At 38.7% G+C, this 22,355-nt stretch overlaps 1 protein-coding gene across 2 annotated transcripts in view; it reads left to right on the top strand.

The window, feature by feature from the left end:
• The window catches only part of SEL1L2 (SEL1L2 adaptor subunit of ERAD E3 ligase), a 116,427-nt gene that overhangs the window by 45,121 nt on the left and 48,951 nt on the right, over positions 1 to 22,355 (top strand). For both annotated transcript variants that reach the window (XM_029219290.1, XM_029219289.1), the window contains exons 4-5: positions 10,044 to 10,146; positions 14,509 to 14,671. In XM_029219290.1, the coding sequence (XP_029075123.1) occupies positions 10,044 to 10,146; positions 14,509 to 14,671 (266 nt within the window). The remainder of the gene's footprint in view (positions 1 to 10,043; positions 10,147 to 14,508; positions 14,672 to 22,355) is intronic.

Below are 22,355 nucleotides of genomic sequence, written 5' to 3'. Positions count from 1 at the left end.
CTTGAGAAAGAAAAACAGTTGGAGGAATCAGGCTCCCTGACTTCAAACTATACTTCAAAGCTACAGTAATCAAGACAGTATGGTACTGGCACAAAAACAGAAATGTAGATGAATGGTATAGGATAGAATGCCCAGAGATAAACCCACACACATATGAGCACCTAATTTATGACAAAGGAGGCAAGAACATTCAATGGAGAAAAGATAGCCTCTTCAATAAGTGGTGCTGGGAAAGTATAAACAGATTATACACAGACCATTGATTATCATTTGGATGAAGATTAACATCAGATCCCATCCCCACCTCATATACAAAAATTCCAGTTTTATTAAAGACCTAAATGTGATTACCAAAACTTTAATAATTTTAGAAGAAATTATGATATTGGCATAAGAAAGGGGTCTTAGAAAAGATAAAAATAAAACCATAATGGCAAAATTCATAAATTTGACTACCTGAAAAAATTTTAATTTGAATATATATTTTTTATTATAACATAAAAAAAAGCCTAACAGGCTGGAAAAAGCAACAAATATAGTCAACAAAGAATTAGTATTTGGTTATATAAAGAACACCTACAAATCAACATGAAAACCAAATAGAAAAGGAACAAAGGATACAAATAGGCAATACTTTTTTTTTTAGATTTATTTTTTATTGAGGTAACATTGGTTTATAACATTATATAAGGGGACTGGGGACTTCCCTGGTGGTCCAGTGGTTAAGACTTCGCCTTCCAATGCAGGGGATGTAGGTTCAATCCCTGGTCAGGAAGCTAAGATCCCACATGCCTCGCAGCCCAAAAACCAAAACATAAAACAGAAGCAGTATTGTAACAAATTCAGTAAAGACTTTAAAAAAATGGTCCATATCCAAAAAAAAAACTTTAAAACATTATATAAGTTTCATATATATAACATTATACTTCTGCTTCTGAATATACTACAGTGTGCTCACCATCAAAAATTTAGTTTCTATCCATCACCTTACAGTTGGCCCTCTTTATGCATTTTGCCCTTCCCTCCCCCACTTCCCTTCTGTTAACCACTACTCTGTTCTCTATATCTATGTGTTTGTTTTGGTTTGGTTTGGTTTGTTCATTTATTTTTTATTTGTTTTTTTGTTTTTCATATTCCACATATTAGTGAAATCATATGGTATTTGTCTTTCTTCATCTGACTTATTTCACTTAGCATAATACCCTCGAGGTTCATCCATGCTTCATCTTTTTTGATGATAGCTGAGTAGTATTCCATTGTGTGTGTGTGTGTGTGTATATGTGTGTGTGCCGCATATATATGTATATGTATGTGTATATATATATATATATGAAACATCTTCTTTATCCATTCATCTATTGATGGGCACTTAGGTTGTCTCCATACCTTGGCTATTGTAAGTAATGAAGTGATGAATACAGGGGTGCACATATCTTTTCAAGTTAGTGTTTTCAAATTCTTTGGATAAATACCCAGAAGTGGAATTGCTAGATCACATGGTAGTTCCATTCTTAATTTTTTGAGGAATCTCCATACTATTTTCCATAGTGGCTGCACCAATTTACATTTCCAACAGTGTATAAGGTTTCCCTTTTCTCCACGTCCTCACCAACATTTATTTCTTGTCTTTTTGATGATAGCCATTCTAACGGGTGTGAGGTAATATCCCATTTTCCTAAAAGGTGAAAACAACCAAAGGCCAATAATTATACTTAACTTCATTAGTAATTGCAGAAACAAATTCAATAGCAAAGATTAATTATTTGACACAGATTAGCAAAACTAAAAGGTCAGATAGCCCCATGAGTGATCCAGAATGTGAAGAAACAAGAACCCTTATACATCACTAGTGAGAGCATAAGTTTTGTCCAACCTCTTTAAACAGCAATGTGGTAATATTTAGTAAAGTTTAAGATGCATATATCCCATACTTGGCACATGTACTTTTAGATAAATTCTCACACACCTGTAGAAGGAAATGTGCATGAGGATTTTTATTGTAGAATTGGTTTTGGTAACACAGAAGTGGAAAAACCTAATGTGCATGGAATGAGTAGGATAACTAATGAAGCAATGAATACATAAAGTGGATTATACATACAAAGAATTTTAACCAGAGAGTTGGTACTGTTAAAATGAATGAATGAAACTTGCTTGGCTCAAGATGAATAAATCTCAAAAAGTGAAAAACCGGGCTTCCCTGGTGGCGAAGTGGTTGAGAGTCCGCCTGCCGATGCAGGGGACACGGGTTCATGCCCCGGTCCGGGAAGATCCCACATGCCGCGGAGCGGCTAGGCCCGTGAGCCATGGCCGCTGAGCCTGCGCGTCCGGAGCCTGTGCTCCGCAACGGGAGAGGCCACAACAGTGAGAGGCCTGCGTACCGCAAAAACAAAAAGTGAAAAACCTAGTTGCAAAAGTATATACAGTATGATGCTATTTATATAAAGTATAGAAATAATATTGGGTACATATATGTAGTAAAATAGCTACATAGCAACTTCAGGACAATAACCCCTCTGAAGAGGGAACAAGGAGAAAGGATGCTGGGAGGAGGCTTGGGTGTTTCTGTACATTCTGTTTCCTTAGAGTTGATACCTAAAACAAATAAGGCAAAATGTCACCATCTGTTAAACTGGGTGTGTGAGGGGGGAGGGTTATAGTGTGTTTCACTTTCTGGATTTTTTTTTATATGTTTGAAATACTTCATGGTTAATTTTTTAAGGAAAAAAAAGGAAATTAGCATCACTTGACACAAATAGAATTTACAGGTGAATATACATTAAATATATTAACTATCAAAGTATTGAAGTTTGTGTGTGTACCACTTAAAATTACCTTATGTACCCTTTGGGAAACAGTGATCTAAGGTGTTACAAATTAGCAAGTGCAGCTAAGTGTCAACCCAGCCACTTTCAGCAGGCACTCTTGCCCACCCCAGAGGACATGGGTACAGCATGTCACCATCTTTCTCTTGCCCCTGCTCCCACTCATTACTGAAAGTCTTCCTATTATCCAAGGCCTCCCACAAGCACTGTCTTCTTACATAATCTTGTCCAAACCAACCAGACTGGGCATTGTCAGGTATGCCTAATGATGCTCTGAATCATCAAGACCAGGTTACACCATGCTCATTATCTTCTGTTGGGGAAGGTGGAGGAATATACTGTATCCTTTTCAGACAGATTTCCATCAGAAAACAGTCAAAATAAAAAGGGATATGACTCATCTAATGGGGAAAATGATTTATATGAAACATATTTTTCAGCAATGTCAGATAAATGAAGTATTACTATAAATAAACAACTTTAAAATATTTATAACAAATTACAATAAATTTATTTTTAAAATATATTTAAATTTTTTTTATTTTTTCAAATTTTTCATCATTTGATAGTAACTTTGCATTTAACACATGAGTCTGCATATTGTGTAGCTCTAAGAGGTAGTATGAGCACAGACTCTGGAGTCAGACTGCCTAGACTTGAATCCTTGTCTACTGGGTACCAGCTATATGACCTTGGGTAGGTTACTTAACCTCTCTGTGCCTACATCACCTCATCTGTAAAATGGGAATGATATGGCGCCTTCCTTTTACAGTCAGTGAGAAAATTGCCTTGGGACCCAAGTGCTTTATAAATATTAGCTCCTATTTATAACTATAACTATAGATATATATTATTTTTGATTCTTCACTTGTTTTATAACCCATATTTCTTTCCGCTAAATTAAGAGTTTTAGATTGTGATTTGTATCTGTCAGAATCCGTCTTATTTCAAGTTTTGCTTAATACACACTTAAAGAGAAAAAAATTTTTTTTCTACTGATAATTTGTCTACCATTTCTAAGAAATACCACTGGAGTGGTATCAATACCTCAGATATTGATATCTGAGGACAATAATCTGGGGACAGAATGAATAAGCTTGACTGTTGTAAATATCTGTGCTCTATTCAAGTGTATTTGAGTTGATCGCATCTTTATCTGACTAAACTCTGCTGAGTCATTCTTTCTTGGATGGAATGTTATTTTTAGAAATGGATCGTTATTCTCCCTCCTTATCTTAGATTGTATCTTTCTAGCAGACATTAAGGGCAAATGTGAAGAGCTCTTCTGATGCATTATTCAGAAAATCAGTAACTGAAGTTGGTTTATATTAAAGACAACTAAAATTAGATAGATACAGTGTCTGTGGAGGCAAGATTTTCTGCAGGGCAAAGATTTTCCCATTTAATCTTTTTGTATCATTTTAATGGTGAAAGCACCTGATTTTTAGTCAGACTAAAAGATATTCATCTCCTTTAACTCTCAGTGACAAGACATTCTTTTAACTCTCAGTGATCCTTTGTGTGGTTCACAACGTAACTATAATTTGAGATTCAAAATAATGAATTTATTATTCTTTTTCCTTTTATTTTTCTAGATAATTTAGATGGTATTTATATACTTAAATTTAAGTGCTAAAGTTCTAGATTTTCTGGTGAAACATACAAGAAAGTGAGGAATGCAGGCTAGGGCAAGGGAAGGAGCTGAGCAAAGATAAGAGTTTCAGAAGTTTAGGGCTTTGAAGAACGAATTGCCCTGGAGGATTGCCCCCTTTGCATAGGCAAGGGGGCTGGGCTTTTTTACTCCCACATCAATCAGCCAATGGCTATAGGCCACCAGCACCTTATATGTTGAAAGACCTTGCCTTACTTGCTGAACCTCCTTGACCCCAATCAACTTCGTCTCTATTCAAACTCCAAAACAATTGTCTCTGATCAGAGCCATCTTCCTGCCACTTCTATTCTCTCACTCTTTCTCCTACCAAACCTGCCTTCACCTTCACAATGACCTCAGTTCCCTCCTCCCTCTCCTTCTTCACCCCTCTGTCCTCTCTCCTCAGTATCACTTACTTCTGTAGCCAGCTTTGGCTGCATGACCAGCCGTGACATTCAAGCTCTCATTCTTCAAGATACACTGCCCCCCAGTTCATTTGCATAGACTGTTTCCTCCAAATGGAACACCAGTTTCATCTTCTTGGTCTGAAAAATTCCTACCTACGTTTTAACAACTATCTAAAGTGCCATTTCATCTGTGAAGATTTCTTTATTTCACGAAGCCAGAGTAAGGGGCATGAAGTGGGTGGGCATTTGCTGTTTGTGGGCTTCCCATCATCCATTTTACCCTTCTCACCATCCCAATTTCCTCTGAGGAATTAGGTCTTCCCCAATGGATACATTTTTATAGGAAGGTAATGAGAAGCCTTGTTTTCCCTGCTGACCCATCAGATTCATCATGGAGTCTTCCTCAACAGAGAGAGGAAGGTCCTAAAAGGATTGGATTCTAGTCCATCCCAGTAGCAATGTCTGGCTCTGCTTCCAGAGATACTTTGATTCCTGATCAACCCCACTGAGTCTATGAACCTCCTAATAAGTTTCTTCGGCTTAAGTCAATCATATTGGGTTTCTGTTGCTTACAAACAAAGAAGCCTCCTTTACTCCCACTGTGCGTTCTTATGTAGTGCCTACCACATGGCCTTGTAATTTTTGGTAAACATGTTTTTCTCCACCAGGCTAAGACACAATATCTAGCATTGTGTCTAACACATGGTGAGTATCAGTTCATACCTATTAAATGAACGAGTGAACATACGAATGACAGAGAACAAGTTGTCTCCAGCTTTCCTTCTTCTCATTAATATCTGAAACAAGCAAGTGGGCCATTTTTGTTCTAAAGATTTGCTTCTAGTCATTATGAACAAGAGGATTCTGCACGAATTCCACAATGGCAAGTGACAGGAATTAAGAAATAGACTTGATTAGAGAATTTTACAACTGAAGTATGAGCAGGAGAAGGCATAGATTCCCATTTCTCCCACCATCTCACAGAAAGGTAATCTGGGTCCAAGTATTTATGGACACGTGCAAGGTCTACCTACTACACTGTACTTTGAGTACAATCATGAGAAAGTGACCTTGTCAGAGGTGAGCTACTTGGGCATCCAGCTGCCTGGGAAAGTCAGATGTCCAGCACCTGGAAACCTTGGGGGGCCATGGGAAATTTCAGTCCCTCTTGCTTTTAGAAGGTAGCCACTGATCTGATCAGAAACTGAGTTTGGGTGCATCCTTTCTCACAGGGAGAAGGGACAGCTTGTTTTCCTTGTGATCTGGAGTTGGCATCAGTATTAGTTTGCTATGGCTGCCATAACAAAATACCATAGGCAAGGTGGCTTACACAGCAGAAATTTATTTTCTCACAGTTCTGGAGGCTGGAAGTCCACGATCAAGGTGTTTGCAGGGTTGGTTTCATTCTAAGGCTTCTTTCCTTGGCTTACAAAGGGTCACCTTCTCAACGTGTCCTTACATGATCTTTTTTCTGTGCCCGCATGCTCCTGGTGTTTCTTCTGCTTATAAGGACACCTGTCATATTGGATTAGGGCCCCAACCTAATGGCCTCATTTAATCACTTCTTTAAAGACCTCATCTCCAAATAAGGTTACATTCTGAGGTACTGGGGGTTGGGACTTCAATATATGAATTTTGAAGGACACAATTCAGCCCATAACAGTCCCCAAGTTAGATAGGGAGTAATGATAATACGGCTGCAGAAGTAATAAAGTATCTAGAACTCTCTACAAATTATATCTCTGACAAACACTGAAATACAAACTCATCTAGTTGGAGCACTTTCCACAATTACTGCTGCCTTAAATACTACTCTGGCACACCTATTCGCCCTTTTATTCCTGATGCTCATCCCCACCACTTCTCAGTCACCTTAGAGCCCCTACCAGTACAAAACAGTTGGCCATTCAAAGGACTTCAGAGTTGTGAAGGTCTTTTACATCAACTTCAGAATGGTCTCCTCAAATCCACAAATCATTTCCTGACTGTAATTTTCCCCAAATTTTGAAATCATTAAACCATAAAAAGAAAATCAAAGTGTTGTCAAGATAACTTTTTCTGATAATTGAGCCCTCTTGTGTTAAAGAAAACTTGTATTTTAATACATTTGGAAAACCAAAAAGAAAATTACACATAAAGGTAAAAGCCATGGCTAGAAATCTGTAGTGGTAAATCATTTCTCATATGTATATGGATGCAGAGTCAACCTTTCAAAATTTATTCTCACTCTTTGAAAGCATGTTAATAGGAGCAATTGCTATTCCAAACACAGATGAGTAGATTTTTCCCATTATTTTTCCTCTTTAATCATAAGTATAGGTAATATACAACCCAAAGCAGAAGTTAGACACAAAACTTGTCTGGTGTTACTAAACTGATTGGATAACTTGAAGCATTCAAAATAGTTGTAAACTGGCTTTTAAGTTTGTTGTGTTTGGGTTTGTTTTTTAATTTACAAAAGAAAGTGCACAACTCTGATATCTTGTCAGGAAGAAGAAAAACAAGAACCACTTTAAAAGTTCTTTGTTGTCTTGTTAATGAGGCATCAAATCCCAGGATGCCTCTCCTTTAAAATGACTTCAGCAATCTTCAGAAAGAAAAACGGAGCTGGAGGAATCAGGCTCCTGGACTTCAGACTATACTACAAAGCTACAGTGCCAGACAGTATGGTACTGGCACAAAAATAGAAATATAGATCAATGGAACAGGATAGAAAGCCCAGAGATAAACCCATGCACGTATGGTCACCTTATTTTTGATAAAAGAGGCAAGAATATACAATGGAGACAAGGCAGCCTCTCAATAAGTGGTGCTGGGAAAACTGGAGAGCTACATTTAAAAGAATGAAATTAGAACATTCCTTAACACCATACACAAAAATAAACTCCAAATGGATTAAAGACCTAAATGTAAGGCCAGACACTATAAAAATCTTAGAGGAAAACATAGGAAGAACACTCTATGACATACATCACAGCAAGATCCTTTTTGACCCACCTCCTAGAGAAAAGGAAATAAAAACAAAAATAAACAAATGGGACCTAATGAAACTTCAAAGCTTTTGCACAGCAAAGGAAACCATAAAGAAGACCAAAAGACAACCCTCAGAATGGGAGAAAATATTTGCAAATGAAGCAACTGACAAAGGACTAACCTCCAAAATTTACAAGCAGCTCATGCAACTCAATATCAGAAAAAAAAAAACAACCCCAATCTAAAAATGGGCAGAAGAGCTAAATAGACATTTCTCCAAAGAAGATATACAGACTGCCAACAAACACATGAAAGAATGCTCAACATCACTAATCATTAGAGAAATGCAAATCAAAACTACAATGAGGTATCACCTCACACCAGTCAGAATGGCCATCATCAAAAAATCTACAAACGATAAATGCTGGAGAGGGTGTGGAGAAAAGGGAACCCTCTTGCACTATTGGTGGGAATGTAAATTGATAGAGCCACTATGGAGAACAGTATGGAGGTTCCTTAAAAAACTAAAAACAGAACTACTATATGACCCATCAATCCCACTACTGGGCCTATACCCTGAGAAAACCATAATTCAAAAAGAGTCATGTACCACAATGTTCATTGCAGCTCTATTTACAATAGCCAGGACATGGAAGCAACCTAAGTGTCCATTAACAGATGAATGGATAAAGAAGATGTGGCACATATATACAATGGGATATTGCACAGCCATAAAAAGAAATGAAATTGAGTTATTTATAGTGAGGTGGATGGACCCAGAGTCTGTCGTACAGAGTGAAGTAAGTCAGAAAGAGAAAATCAAATATTGTATGCTAACACATATATATGGAATCCAAAAATAAAAAAAGGTTCTGAAGAACCTAGGGGCAGGACAGGAATAAAGACACAGACGTAGAGAATGGACTTGAGGACACAGGGAGGGGGAAGGGTAAGCTGGGATGATAGTGATAGAGTGGCATGGACTTATATATACTACCAAATGTAAAATAGATAGCTAGTGGGAAGCAGCCACATAGCACAGGGAGATCAGCTCGGTGCTTTGTGACCACATAGAGGGGTGGGATACGGAGGGTGAGAGGGAGATGCAAGAGGGAGTAGATATGGAGACATATGTATATATATAGCTGATTCACTTTGTTATAAAGCAGAAACTAACAAACCATTGTAAAGCAATTATATTCCAGTAAAGATGTTAAAAAATAATAATAAAATAAAATGACTTCAGATGTGGTTCACCTAATCAGAGTTTTCAGTGAGTGTCATAATGGACTTCAAGAGGCACTGTGATACTATGGAGGGGTGTGTGTGTGTGTGTGTGTGTGTGTGTGTGTGTGTGTGCGTGTGTGTGTGTGTGTGTTGGGGTGGGGGCTCTAAAGCAGGCTCTCCTTCTAACCAGCTTTCCCCATCTGTAAACTGGTGATATGTTTTGAAAATTGTGAATTGTTATATAAATGTTTTAAAATATTATTATTGTAGCAGGTAACTTCCTGTTTCCTTATTTTCCTTAAATGCTATAAAATTTACTCTGAGTCTCCATCCCACAAGGCAAATTATTATTGATACTCTCTCTGTGTGTCTTCTCCAAGGTCCAAAGTGTGTCTTGGCACACGTACTCTTATTCCTGATGCTCATCCCCAACAGTTCTCAGGCTAGAAAGGTCTGAGAAAGGTTCTGGGGAGGAGGGAGGAGCCTTGGGCAGAGCAAAATTTTCAGGGAGAGTCTGTCTTCCAATCCTAGGTACACAATCGTCATCTTGGAGATGCCCATTGCTCATGAAATCTTAAGGTTCAGACAAGGGATCTGAGAGCTGAGAGCCTGGTGTCTAAGATCCAGCCTGTAGAATACACCAGGCAACCCCTTCCCTTAGAGGCCTTGCTTCCTGTCTTCTGCTTACAGGACTTTGTACCCTCTTCCCACACTGGGAACACCTCTCTCCCTCCTAAAATCAGAAACATCTGTCTGTCTCCTCTACCCTCCAAGACCTTTCACAAAAGAGAGGAAGAGAGTACTTTTGTAGGCAGCTTCTACCATCTGACCAAAGGTGAGGTGATCTTGAAATGCAGAAGTTAGAAAATGAGAGAGAACCCCAACTAATATTCCAGCACCTTATTTTTAAAATATAAAACACAAAAATAATGTTATTTGTCCTTGTTGGTCCATATACAGTAAAAAAGCAAACAAAGAAAATTTTCACAGATGAAGGAGACCAGCTTTTTAAGATGGGCATCAAGATCCTCCAGCAGTCTAAAAGCCGAAAACAAAAAGCAGAGTAAGTCCATCCAGCTACTTAAGCCAAGTTCAATTTCCAGGTTGAGAAAAAGGAACAATCCAAAATCTAATTTGTCATTAAAAGCTTACTGGTATAACAAGTAAGCTTATTTGCCTGTAAGCTTTTATTTTTAAAAGGATCAAATGGTGTTTAAAGAATCCTACAAATTATCTAGCCTACAAATGGAAGGACTATGTGTGAAATTGTGGTCCCTACACATTAAATGAAAGGCAGAATGAAGGCACTGATCTGAGCATTCAGGCAAAAATATTCTGTTTTGGCTTTAATTGATTCAAATGAAATAAAACATGTATTATTTGAATTAGAGAAGTTATTGTTTTAGAATGCTTTATTCTGCCTAACAGCATTTGTACATCACTTTATGGTTTTCAGAGCACTTTCGTACATGTGACGCCATTTTATCCCCAGAACAGACTTATGAGTTAAGAAGAGTTTCATTTTTCCCCCTTTAAAAAGTTGAGAACAGAGATTCAAGGATGTTAAAGTGAGGTGATCACAAATGCACAGCTGGGAGGTGACCAAGCCGTGGCCACATGGTCTCACATCATGTCCATTGTTTCTCTTTTCACTTGTCTATTTTGCCTAAATGGGAGGCAGAAATATCTTCTCCCCCCAGGAGAGGGGCACAACTTGAGGTCCTATCAACTCTCTAGTTAAAACCTTGGGATCACACTCTGGCTCTGCCATTACTGGTGTGATCCTGAGCAAGTTACTTAACTGCTTCGTGCCCTGGATAATGCAATCAAGCGCTTAGAACAATGTCCTTAGTAATAAGGAGATAAGTGTTTGCTATTTTTATCTCTAGTCCTCTAAATGGTAAGTGGAAGGTGTGGAAGAGAAGAAGGCAAGTGTGTCTTGAACCATAATAGAAAGAATGGACTCAGCCCCCGACAAGAAGACTTCTTTTGTTTTCACACAAATTAGGCATACCAGCCCCACAGGAAGCATCCCAGAGCTGTGGTAACCAGCCCGAGGCGGGCAGCCGCAGAGTCCATGAATTCTTTCTGAAAACTCAAAGCCTTTGAGAAGAGCGTAAGAGTGTAGAGGATGAGGGTGGGGGTGGGGCACTCAACTGTGAACCTGGTTATAAAAACATCGCAACGTCCATTTTTCAAGGTCCTTCTTTGTGTTAATGTTGTAGGCGTTTATGTGTGGGATATTACTCATTGCTCACAATGATACTGTAATACATAAGTTATTATCCCCAAATTATGGAGGAGGAAATGGAAGGTCAAAAAGATTCTGATTTTTCCAAAGTGACAAGAAGAAGGAAGTAAGGGATTTGGTCCTCTCTCTAGGGAAAATTAAATTAGAAGCTCTTTGTAAGAGCAAAGGAAACCATTCTCAGCAAAACCCAAGGCTCATGCTGAGCATTCCTGGAGGCTCTCATGATGAGGATGGAGTTAAATCAGACCCCAAACTACAATCCAGCCTGGGAAGTCAGCTCACTCAGGTGCCAATGAGTAGATGAGTAAGGATAGGATTTCTCAAGCTGGCCGGGCTAGATGAGAGAACAATGGGAAGGGCTGTTCCCTGAGATTTCAGACTAGCTCTGCCTATAGCCTGTGAACCCAAGATGAGGGGCTCCATCAAGTCCAAGGAAGGCCTAGATTCAGCCTGATGGGACAAAACCACTCTTAGAAGGTTCTGCTTAACCTTGATGCGTGCCTTCCTTTCTGGCTTCAAGGATGGGGAGAAAACCCAGCCCTTCAGTGCAGGACCATCCAGCAGTGCAGGAACCTTCATGCCTACCTGGTGTCATTCAATCTCAGGTTATTCTTTCCCAGTCTATCCTGCTCCAGTCCTTGCCCAAGAATCCGAGAAGAACAGCTTATTTCTGTAGCAGCATAGATACGTGAGAGGGTACATAAATCTGAGTCTCCTGACCCTTCAGCATGTGTAGCAGTGGAGACCTGAAACCAAATGTGTTCATAACAAAAGACCCTAGGAGTTTGTGGGCAAGATGGGTGAAATTCCTTCAGTTTTCAGGATGATCTGCTCTCCACTTAAGCCAGTTACATCTAATACAGCCATTTTAAGATTCTGGTCAGACCAAAGAGGAATCATATCCCTCCTATTCATCTTCTACCCTACCGCCTCCTTGCTTCACTGCTTCTCAGATGAGGGTAGCATAAGTTAGAGGGGCTAGTAGAATTTTTGGCTCATCCACACCCACATCTTGGTCTAATTCATTTATTCAGTCTCTTCATATATAGGAAAGGAAAATTGTTGAACAAGTCAGTGCTGTTGGAAGTACAGATGTTAAGCAAGCATATGTCAGGGAAACACAAACTTGTCTGAAGGAGTCAAGAAACCTCTATGACATCCCAGGTTAACTGTCATTAAGAATTACTCCCCATCAGTGAAGAAGCTGTGAAGATAAGCTGCTGCCCCACACCAAGTTTCTGATGTGTCCTAGAGATGCATTTAGCCTCCTCCTTCCCCAGCACCCAACCGAGCATCCAACGCCAGATCCTTTACAGACAATCCGGATACCTAACTGAACTTTCTTTTGGAGATCTGCCCCTGCAGCCCAGTTTCTCCTACTTTTTCACTCTTGGGGATTGCAGTCCACATCTTAATCCCACAAACTTTACCAACACCTTTCTCCTGCCCTTGGTCCTGCTTCTGGTATTCCATATATCACCTTGGACTTTCCTGACAGGGGACCTAAGTACCCACCCCTCCCTCAGAATCAAAGACACCTAGGGGGGTTGGATTTGCAAACGTTTGCTGCCCCCTGGGACCAGCGACTGGATATATTGCTGGCCCCTGTAGCTCATCTCAGGTTTCTCTGCCCTGGACCATGTCGGTGCCCTTCTAGTCCCAGCAGACTATGTGGTTGCAGCAGCAAGCCATGCAACAGAAGAGCTCCCAGGAGTCTGTATCCTGTTGCCATGCCCATCCCCTGATGCCAGACATTTGAATTCATTGACCTTTGAGAACTTCTATTTTATTATTTGCTTTCTGGTCCCCAGAACCTCCGCTTGCTTTGACCATGGCTAATTTCTTGCTTGACCTCCTGGCTTCTTTTTGTCCCACTGGGATCTACTCTCTGTTTGCCATCCAGGACCCTAATGCGTACCTGGATGTCACTCATCCTGGCCTTTTTGGCCCATTCTGTTCTGCTCCAGCTTTTGACCAAGAGCAGCTTATTCTAGCAACAGCATGGGTAGGGGTATATAAAGCTGAGTCTCCTGATCCTTCTGAATTGGTAGCTGTGGTAGATTTGTGTGTTTGTTCCGGTATTTGAGTCAAGGTCACAGGCTTGACTGATCTTACTGCTACCAAAAAGGAAGTTAAAAGAGTAAAAATAAATTCCCAAAGCACTCTCTATCTCCAACACAAGTTTTGACCTTGCAAGTCTCTCCATCATTACTTGCTACACAGATCAGGTCCAGGTGACTTCTGACTAGGACTCATAAAATGCACTGTGAGGCAATCCTCTGGCATCTATATTGGTTATCACTAAACTTTACGTGATTTACCCACTAATTATAGGAGAAAAAGTACCATGCTATAAAACTTCAGAATCTATGCAATAGTCCTAGTAATAATAATAGCTAAATTTATTGAGTGCTTACTCTGTATCAGGCAGTATGTCAGGCACTTCGCATGGATTATCTCATTGAATCTTCCCAGAAACCCTATGAAGTAAGTGCTCTTATTATCCCCATTCCATAGATGAAAGAGGCACAAAGAAGTTAAGTAACTTGCCCAAAGCTCTCAAACTAAATTAGTGGTAGAGCCAGGATTTGAACCCAGGCATTCAGACTCTACAGCCCTAAAAACCATTAAGGTTTTGTTTGGTTATTGTTTTCCCACACAGTCTGTCTTTGCTGTGCTGAATAATATGTTCTGTTTTAGAAATTTATTTTGGAATATAAAGGAACTGTTCTCATGATGGTAACTTCCAAGATGACATTCCAGTTTTGATTATTTTTAATTGATTTTGATTATATTGTTATGTATTTCAGAGTTCATTTTATAAATCAAATACTCATAATTAATGGGAGTTGCCGTGGGAGAGTTCACTATTTTAAGACAAGTGCCCCAATTTTTCACTTTTCTTGGTCTATAAGCTTGAAGCATGATATAGCCTCAATATTTCTACTTTTCAGCAGCTTCATTATTTGTCAGATATATTTGAAATTATAATCTTAGACTGACCTAAGGCTGAAAAAAATCTACTGGTCTAGAAATGTAATGGACTTTAGCCAAACTGTATTGTTAGTAGCAACATCAACCAGGTCCTACTTGTTAGAGAGAAGCAGTATGAAGGAGGGAGCAGCAATTTTCATTTTTGATAATCACACTTCTAACTTCGTATTCTTCAAACAGAGCCTACAAACTCTTTGCTAAAGCATCTGACATGGGAAACTTGAAAGCTACGGAGAAAATGGCTGATGCTTTGCTATTTGGAAATTTTGGCATGCAAAACATAACAGCAGCTATCCAATTATACGAGTCGTTGGCTAAAGAAGGATCATATAAAGCCCAAAACGTGAGTTTTGAAAGAAAATTAAACTTTAAATAGCTACATCCTGAAATAATTATAGGCAAATAACATGTGAGAGGAGTTGAGCCTCTACTGCATGAGCCCAGGCCTAGGAAAGTTACTGTAATGCGCTGAGTGTAATGTTCTCGTCAGGGCAGGAACGAGCAGGAGCCCGGGGCAAATTCTTCTAGCTCTTGAGTGACTTTCAGGAATGGAGCAGAGCTGCTCTCTAATCCACCTTCCCACCATCCATGTCCATGTGTGTGTTTCGAAATAATGTGAGAACTCTGAACCCCTAACATAGTTAAATTTTATATAAAATATATTCACCTATGCAAAGAAATATGGAACTAAATCTCCTACCTTAGGATGCCAGGTTTTTACACTTCAAATATTTTATAAGCTATATATATTTCCTTTTCTATTTTAATATGTGTATTTCATTTTATTCCAAGAATAACATAAGCATTTCATAGAAAATCTGGAAAACAGGAAAAAAAAAAAAAAAAGCCCTTCCCAAGCCAACCATCCTGACTCAACTACTGTTAGGACTGCTTTGTATTTCTGTTTGGCTTCTTCCTCTGTGCATCTTTCTTTTAAAAATATCATCATAATCACATGTATTATGATTATGATGTATCATTTTGTTTCTGGCTGCTTTCACTTAATGCTATAGCAAAAGTATGTTTTCATGTTGCTGGTTGCGCTTTTTTTTTTTAGATGTTGGGGGTAGGAGTTTTAGTAATTTATTTATTTATTTTTGCTGTGTTGGGTCTCCATTTCAGTGCAAGGGCTTTCTCTAGTTGTGGCAAGCGGGGGCTACTCTTCATCGCAGTGCGCGGGCCTCTCACTATCGTGGCCTCTCTTGTTGCGGAGCACAAGCTCCAGACGCGCAGGCTCAGTAGTTTTGGCTCACAGGCCTAGTTGCTCCGCAGCATGTGGGATCTTCCCAGACCAGGGCTCGAACCCGTGTCCCCTGCATTAGCAGGCAGATTCTCAACCACTGCGCCACCAGGGAAGCCCTTTGCTGGTCTTCTTAATGAAAACATTTCTTTCTGATCACAAAAGAAATTTATGCTGATTACAAGAAAAACTGGCGAATTCAGAAATTATGAGGAAGACACTAAAAGTTGTCTAAAATCTTTTCCCATAGATCATTTTTGTTTCCATCCAGTAAAGTGTAGAAGCTAAGCTTTGGAGTCAGGCAGATCTAAGTTCAAATGCACTCTACGACTTGCTTATTGGATAACTACTTAACAAAACCCTTTCCCCTTCTTCTGCATGAGAATTTGACCTTTGGTTCACTCTCTACTTCTGTTTCCCTGGTAATATGATAGGAGTGAAATGTTAACTATGTTTCTAGATAGTATTGCTTATTGTTGAAATGACCTCTACTTGGTAAACTACCTTTGGACTGGGAGAAACTGTCATGAACTATAAATACCTGATGGTGGTGATGATTCTTACCGGGTTCCTGGACACTATGCCTATGGAGTTGTTACAGGGGGAATATGAGGCTTTTATGTCAGGTTGCCTGTTGCACCACCCAATGTGCAACAGGGGATCTCATCCCCTTGTGTCTGAGTCAGCTGAGGGACCAAAGATGAGGGCTGCTGGAGGACTATGTGACCTGCTGCAAGGACTCCCACAGAAAGGAGGCCTGATGCTGCCCTGCTGGCAAACTGTGATTCCTGTGCTACATCTACCTGAAGAAACTGGTGGCATGTGTAGCCTGTGGGAGTCTTGTGAGTCTGCATATTTATTTGAACCAGAAGTTGGACGAGAGGAACTCTAATGGGTGGGATAACCTCTCTAACTTTCACCTGTAGAGTTAGGATAATGATAAAACACCAGGTTCTATGTCTATCTGGTTCACTGCTATATCTCTAAAAATTTAGTGCAGTGCCTGGGACAAAAACTATTAGTTCAATGCTGAATTAATTCATGATGAATGAATTAATGGAGTTGTGAGGATTAAAATAATGTGTGAAGGCACTTAATTCCATACCTGGAACTTTATAATCATTCATCATAAAAGATATAAATGCAATTATTACTCTTACTATTATTCTTCCAGAATTTTTCCTATAAGTATGTAGAAAATTTTTTACAAAAATGAGACATACTTTAATTGCTGTTTCTTAATCTGCTCTTTACTCACTTAATAATATATCACAGATATCTTTCCCTGTGAATATATCCCATATTTGGTTAATCAAAAATATAAAGTTCCAAAACAGACCAAATGTTACCATCATGACCACCACAACAAATAATGTCACCTAATTCCTTTCTAAACTAGTGAATATGTGCTTTTTCTGTTAGTGGGTATATTAATTAATTAATTAAGTCAACAGTTGTTTCTTGGACACTTACTATGTACCACACATAATCCTGTTGATGGGGAGAAAAAGATCAATAGGCCAAAGTCCTTATGGGCCAATCTGAAATATAAACAAATATATAAATATATTTATATAAATATGTTTATATAAATATAAACAAATAATTTCAGCATAATTTAGGTGGACTAGAATTAAGGTGTGTATAAAGTGCACAGAAAAGGGTCTGACTGGTTTTGCCTGAGGCAGGTAGGGAAGGCTTCAAGGAAGAAGCGACATTTGCTCCCAGTCTAGAATATTGGATACAGGCAACATGAAGGATTTGTCTATATTTGAATAAAGTATTTGATGCAAGGGTCAAAGTACTACTTTCAGAAAAAAAAATTCCAAATTAACATAATTGATACATAAAACATATGGATTTTAAAGTTGAAGTCAGAGTTTCACTCCACATACTCTAGTTAGAATTGTTCTATCGCATGGCCCCAGACCTCCTGTCTATTTATGTGTGTTTGGTCTCAAGAGGATAAGAAGACAAAATGTGGGTGAGGACAGACTTATCACCTGAAAGGCTGACATTGACCTGATATGCAAAATTCAGCCACACTGTTTATTGAAATGCTACAACAGTGGTTGGAAAAAGTCTCTGCCCCAAGCTCCTCTTATGCTCTTCCTGACAACCTGAACACCCGTATTCTTCACTTGGACCTCCCCCTCCTCCCTTCAGCTCCCCAAGAGCTTGCAGCCAAAGTGTTATCTGGATGGGCAGGGAGCTTACAGGACCGTGTTCCAGTGCTACAGCTGGATTCTATTCTGAAATTAACTGTCATCCCTGTCATCACTATAGGAAAATCTGTTTCTGATAGCAAGTCCTCTTGCAGTTGATTTATCTCCTTATACAAAGAACAATTAAAGATATTCCATGGTACAAACAATGCTTTGTTTGATGGCTGGTTGCTGCGACAAGGCTGGCCACGTGCCATATTGATCACAGCTCTTTAACAGGACTGGCCAGGTGACCACCTTTCTTCTCAGGCTGTTTGTGCCAGGCCTGATACAGGAATCCAGCCGCACTGGTAGGAAATATTGCTGGGAACTGTGAGGACAACGTAGCAACAGAAATGTGGCTGAAGAAGCTGAAATGTATACTGAGAATGATAATGAAAGAGAGTGAGAGAGATAGACATAAAGATAGAAAGAAAATGAGAATGAAGACACCTATCTCTGGGGGAAAAGGGTAAGAACAATCGGAAATACTGAAATGTTATAGATGGGAGAAGCCTGGAGTGCCAGAGGGCTAGTAGAGACCTGATTTAACAAAGAAAACAAAAAAGATATGAACTCAGATTCATGCAGGCATTGAGGGGGTGGGGGAAGAAATGCAGTTTCAGGCTATGTATAAAAGGAAAGCTGGATGGAGGAAAAGAGGCATACTTATTTCTTTTCATGCACCTTGAATGGTTCATCTCACAAAAAATCCAAATAAACTAAAAGAAATCCTGATAAGGGCAATAAAAACAAATAAGATTGTGAACAGACTCCATTGAATTGATTTGCAAAGAATCTGTACCTTCCAAATAATGAAAACTATTCACTAATGGTGTAGTCTTCATGAAAATGGTGAAAACTGAGGAAAGAACAAACAAAAATAAGCCATATTTTAGAGGATGTCATAAGATATTGTAGTATACCAGCTGGAGGTAGATAAATTATGTATTTTTTATTTCTCTGATCCTCATTTAAGGAAGCAGAGATTCAGAATTAGAAAGACTCATTCTTTTCTTGATACTGATGAACTGTTTCAATAGAAAATTTGTCTGTTAATTTGCCAAACAAGAAGATAGGGTTTAAACCTCATTTGCTTTGAGAATCAAGAAATAGATCATAAATGGATAACTAATAAGAACCTGCTGTATAAAAGAATAAATAAAATAGAATTAAAAAATAAAAAAGAAGAAATGGATCATTCACATTATATCACCTTAAAATTAACTTAATCACTGTAATGATTATTAGCACTGTGCTACTACTGAAAAAAAAATCATTTTTAGTATCAAATACTCGCTTTGATAATTCTAGGATTACCTGTGTAGAGCATTTCTTTTTGACGTTAATCATCTTTTTGTATTAAGGGTGCAAAAAGGATCTGAGTTTTCCATCAGGGTTGATTCACACTTCTGTTTGGCATGCAATTTGAGCTAAAAGTAATGACCACAGATGCTTTCAAGCCCCGTACAACAATTATAATAATTAAATGCTTAACCTTTTTTCTCTTTTAATAATTCCTTATATAAAGAGAAAAAGGAGGAACATTTAATTTTTAAGTTGTTATTATGGAACCTGAGTAATTTGCTTTGAAATATACTAAAATATCCTCTACACTTAACTCCTTCCACTCAAATCCCAGTGACTATAACACAGCACAATGGTTGATTTCAGGGTCTTATAAACAAATTTAATTTGCAGAGCTTGACATTTTAAAACCACTGAAAGTATCATTGATGTCATCACTATAGTGTAGCTTCTTTTCAAATCACAGCATTTTTTTTCTGGATTAAGATTTAATCATTCTAGGGCTTCCCAGGTGGCACAGTGGTTAAGAATCCACCTGCCAATGCAGGGGACACGGGTTCGAGCCCTGGTCCGGGAAGATCCCACATGCTGCGGAGCAACTAAGCCTATGCACCACAACTACTGAGCCTGCACTCTAGAGCCTGCGAGCCACAACTACTGAGCCTGCGTGCCACAACTACTGAAGCCCACGCACCTAGAGCCCGTGCTCTGCAACAAGAGAAGCCACCGCAATGAGAAGCCCACACACTGCAACAAAGAGTAGCCCCCGCTCGCCCCAACTAGAGAAAAGCCCGCGTGCAGCAACAAAGACCCAACACAGCCAAAAATAAAATTAATTTTAAAAAAGATTTAATCATTCTATAATCCATTTCATTTCACCTCAGCCTTATCTCAGAAAACACTAAAGACCAAAAACTGACTACTGTAAAGTTGTTAGGTAACAATGCCTAAGTGTAAAGAAACAGGACAGCCCTGACTATAATTGGCATATTTACTACATGAGAGCCCATAACATCTTTTGTCTTCCTGCCTGCCATGCTTTAAGCAGTGGGGAAAAAAAAAAAAAAAAGTTAAGCCCTCCAGAGAATTAATTCAAGATCATCCATTGTTATTTTTCTGCTAAAGAGAGAGGAAGCATTCTCTTTGAGTTGATTTATTTGAGGCTGGGAAAATCATGGTTTTAGCCCTTTATAGAATGAGTTTTATACAGAGAAAGCTCTCCATCCCAATCACAGGATGGAAATTAACTCCCACACAATCCACTACACAACTTCACGACCTCACAATTTTCTCCAAGAGGATCAGGCCAAAAAGTGTGGTAGGCTCTGCACAAAATGATACACTGTTGGTGAAAGCATCTTATAATACAAGCTCAACTGAATAGAACATATCTTCATTTTCTTATATAAAGGTCAGTATATTTGTATACTATCAAAGTTTCTACATAAACAAGATTCTAAATGGAGCAGAATCAAAAATTGCTAAGAGTTGCAAGAAAAATAAATTATTTAGCCAATAATATTGGCTAAAGATATTTTTACAAGGAACCAATTTAGCCATTTAAAATATAACTACAAGGGTTAGAGGAGTACCAGGATTCCACTTTCCATTTGTAATAACAGCCTTCATGATCAACTTTCCTGAAAAGGGAGCCTTTGAGACTAAAGAGGAATTGGCAGAATCTTAGATTTTTTTTTAGTTTATGGATTAAGTAGATTACAAATTATAAACCACATGTTAGAGCTATTATGCTTTTAAGAACTGAACTCTGCAGTCAATTCCCTAGTTTAAAAAGTAAGATTGTTCTTTATCCTTGAAATTTTAATAAAAAGTTTAAGAAATTATTCATTTTCTGTTTTGATGGAATTATCAGACCTCGTTGTATCTTGATTTTAGGGAGACATTTAACAAAGTCTTGCATCATGTTCTCATGAGCTAGATGAAAAAGTAGAAACGTGGGCTTTGATAATGGTAAATAAAAAGTATAGACTAATAGGTTGATGCCAAGGTGAAAGCAAGTCTGGTAATCTGCCTCAGGACGCTGCCTATGACCCTGTGCTCTTCAAATATTCCATCAGCTATTAAGCTGAATGGCTAATACAAAATTGTTTTTAATTTGAAGCATAGAAAGAAAGGCATATTACCCATGATTTGCATAAGAGTGTAGAATGAACTTGTAAAAATGGTGATAGGAATAATAAAGCTACAAATGAGTAGCAACTTGAAAATATTAGGAACACCAAAACAGACTATTACAATTATGTTCTGACAAAAAATAGTGTTATGACTCTATTGAGAAGAGGAGGAAGGAGAAAAAATAAAGTGACGTAGATGACCTAAATCATCATCTATCATCTAGCAAATCTATAGCTAATGTGCAAAATACATAAATTAACAGCAAGTAGTAGCAACTTATCAGGAGTCCTAATGGTGGTAATTATTAGAAGAAAACAGCTAAAATAATTAAAAGTGGTTATCTCTGAGGAGACAAATAGGGAGTAGCCTAGAAAGGACAGGGCATTGATATTTGTATTTTAAGCCCTCAGAAGTATTGGAATTTTAATTTTTAATACATATACATCTCTTAATTTTATAACAAATATATAAAAAGTTAAATTTAGATATTAACTCTCCCCCCCAAAAGGAATTATGCTTAACAACAGAAGTCCTCTCCCACTGAAAAGAAAGCAGAATCTTTGGAAAATGTCAAATTCTGGGTATGGGGCAAGAAATATACAAGATGATGTTGAAACATCTTATCCTACTTGATGGCAAGGACACTGTAAGAAAATACTAGGATTGAGAATTCCCTGGTGGTCCAGTGATTAAGACTTGGCGCTTTCACTGTGGTGGCCTGGGTTCAATCCCTTGTCCGGCAGCTCAAACAAGCACGAATTACTAAAGATGGAACAATTGAGCACAAAGATGAATAATGACCACAATGGACTGAAATTACCTCAAATGTACTTAAATCCATTAGTTCATAATGATACTTAGAAACAACACTCTTTTTTTTTTATATATATTTATTTTTGGCTGTGTTGGGTCTTCGTTTCTGTGCGAGGGCTTTCTCCACTTGCGGCAAGCGGGGACCACTCTTCATCGTGGTGTGCGGGCCTCTCACTACCGCGGCCTCTCTTGTTGCGGAGCACAGGCTCCAGATGCGCAGGCTCAGTAGTTGTGGCTCACGGGCCTAGTTGCTCCACGGCGTGTGGGATCCTCCTGGACCAGGGCTCGAACCCGTGTCCCCTGCATTGACAGGCAGATTCTCAACC

The sequence above is a fragment of the Monodon monoceros genome, unplaced genomic scaffold (assembly GCF_005190385.1).
Source record: "Monodon monoceros isolate NGI ecotype Baffin Bay Population unplaced genomic scaffold, NGI_Narwhal_1 Super_Scaffold_13, whole genome shotgun sequence".
NCBI classification, from domain to species: domain Eukaryota; kingdom Metazoa; phylum Chordata; class Mammalia; order Artiodactyla; family Monodontidae; genus Monodon; species Monodon monoceros.
The sequence above is the reverse complement of the archived record's forward strand: the minus strand, read 5'-3'. Positions and strand labels throughout refer to the sequence as shown.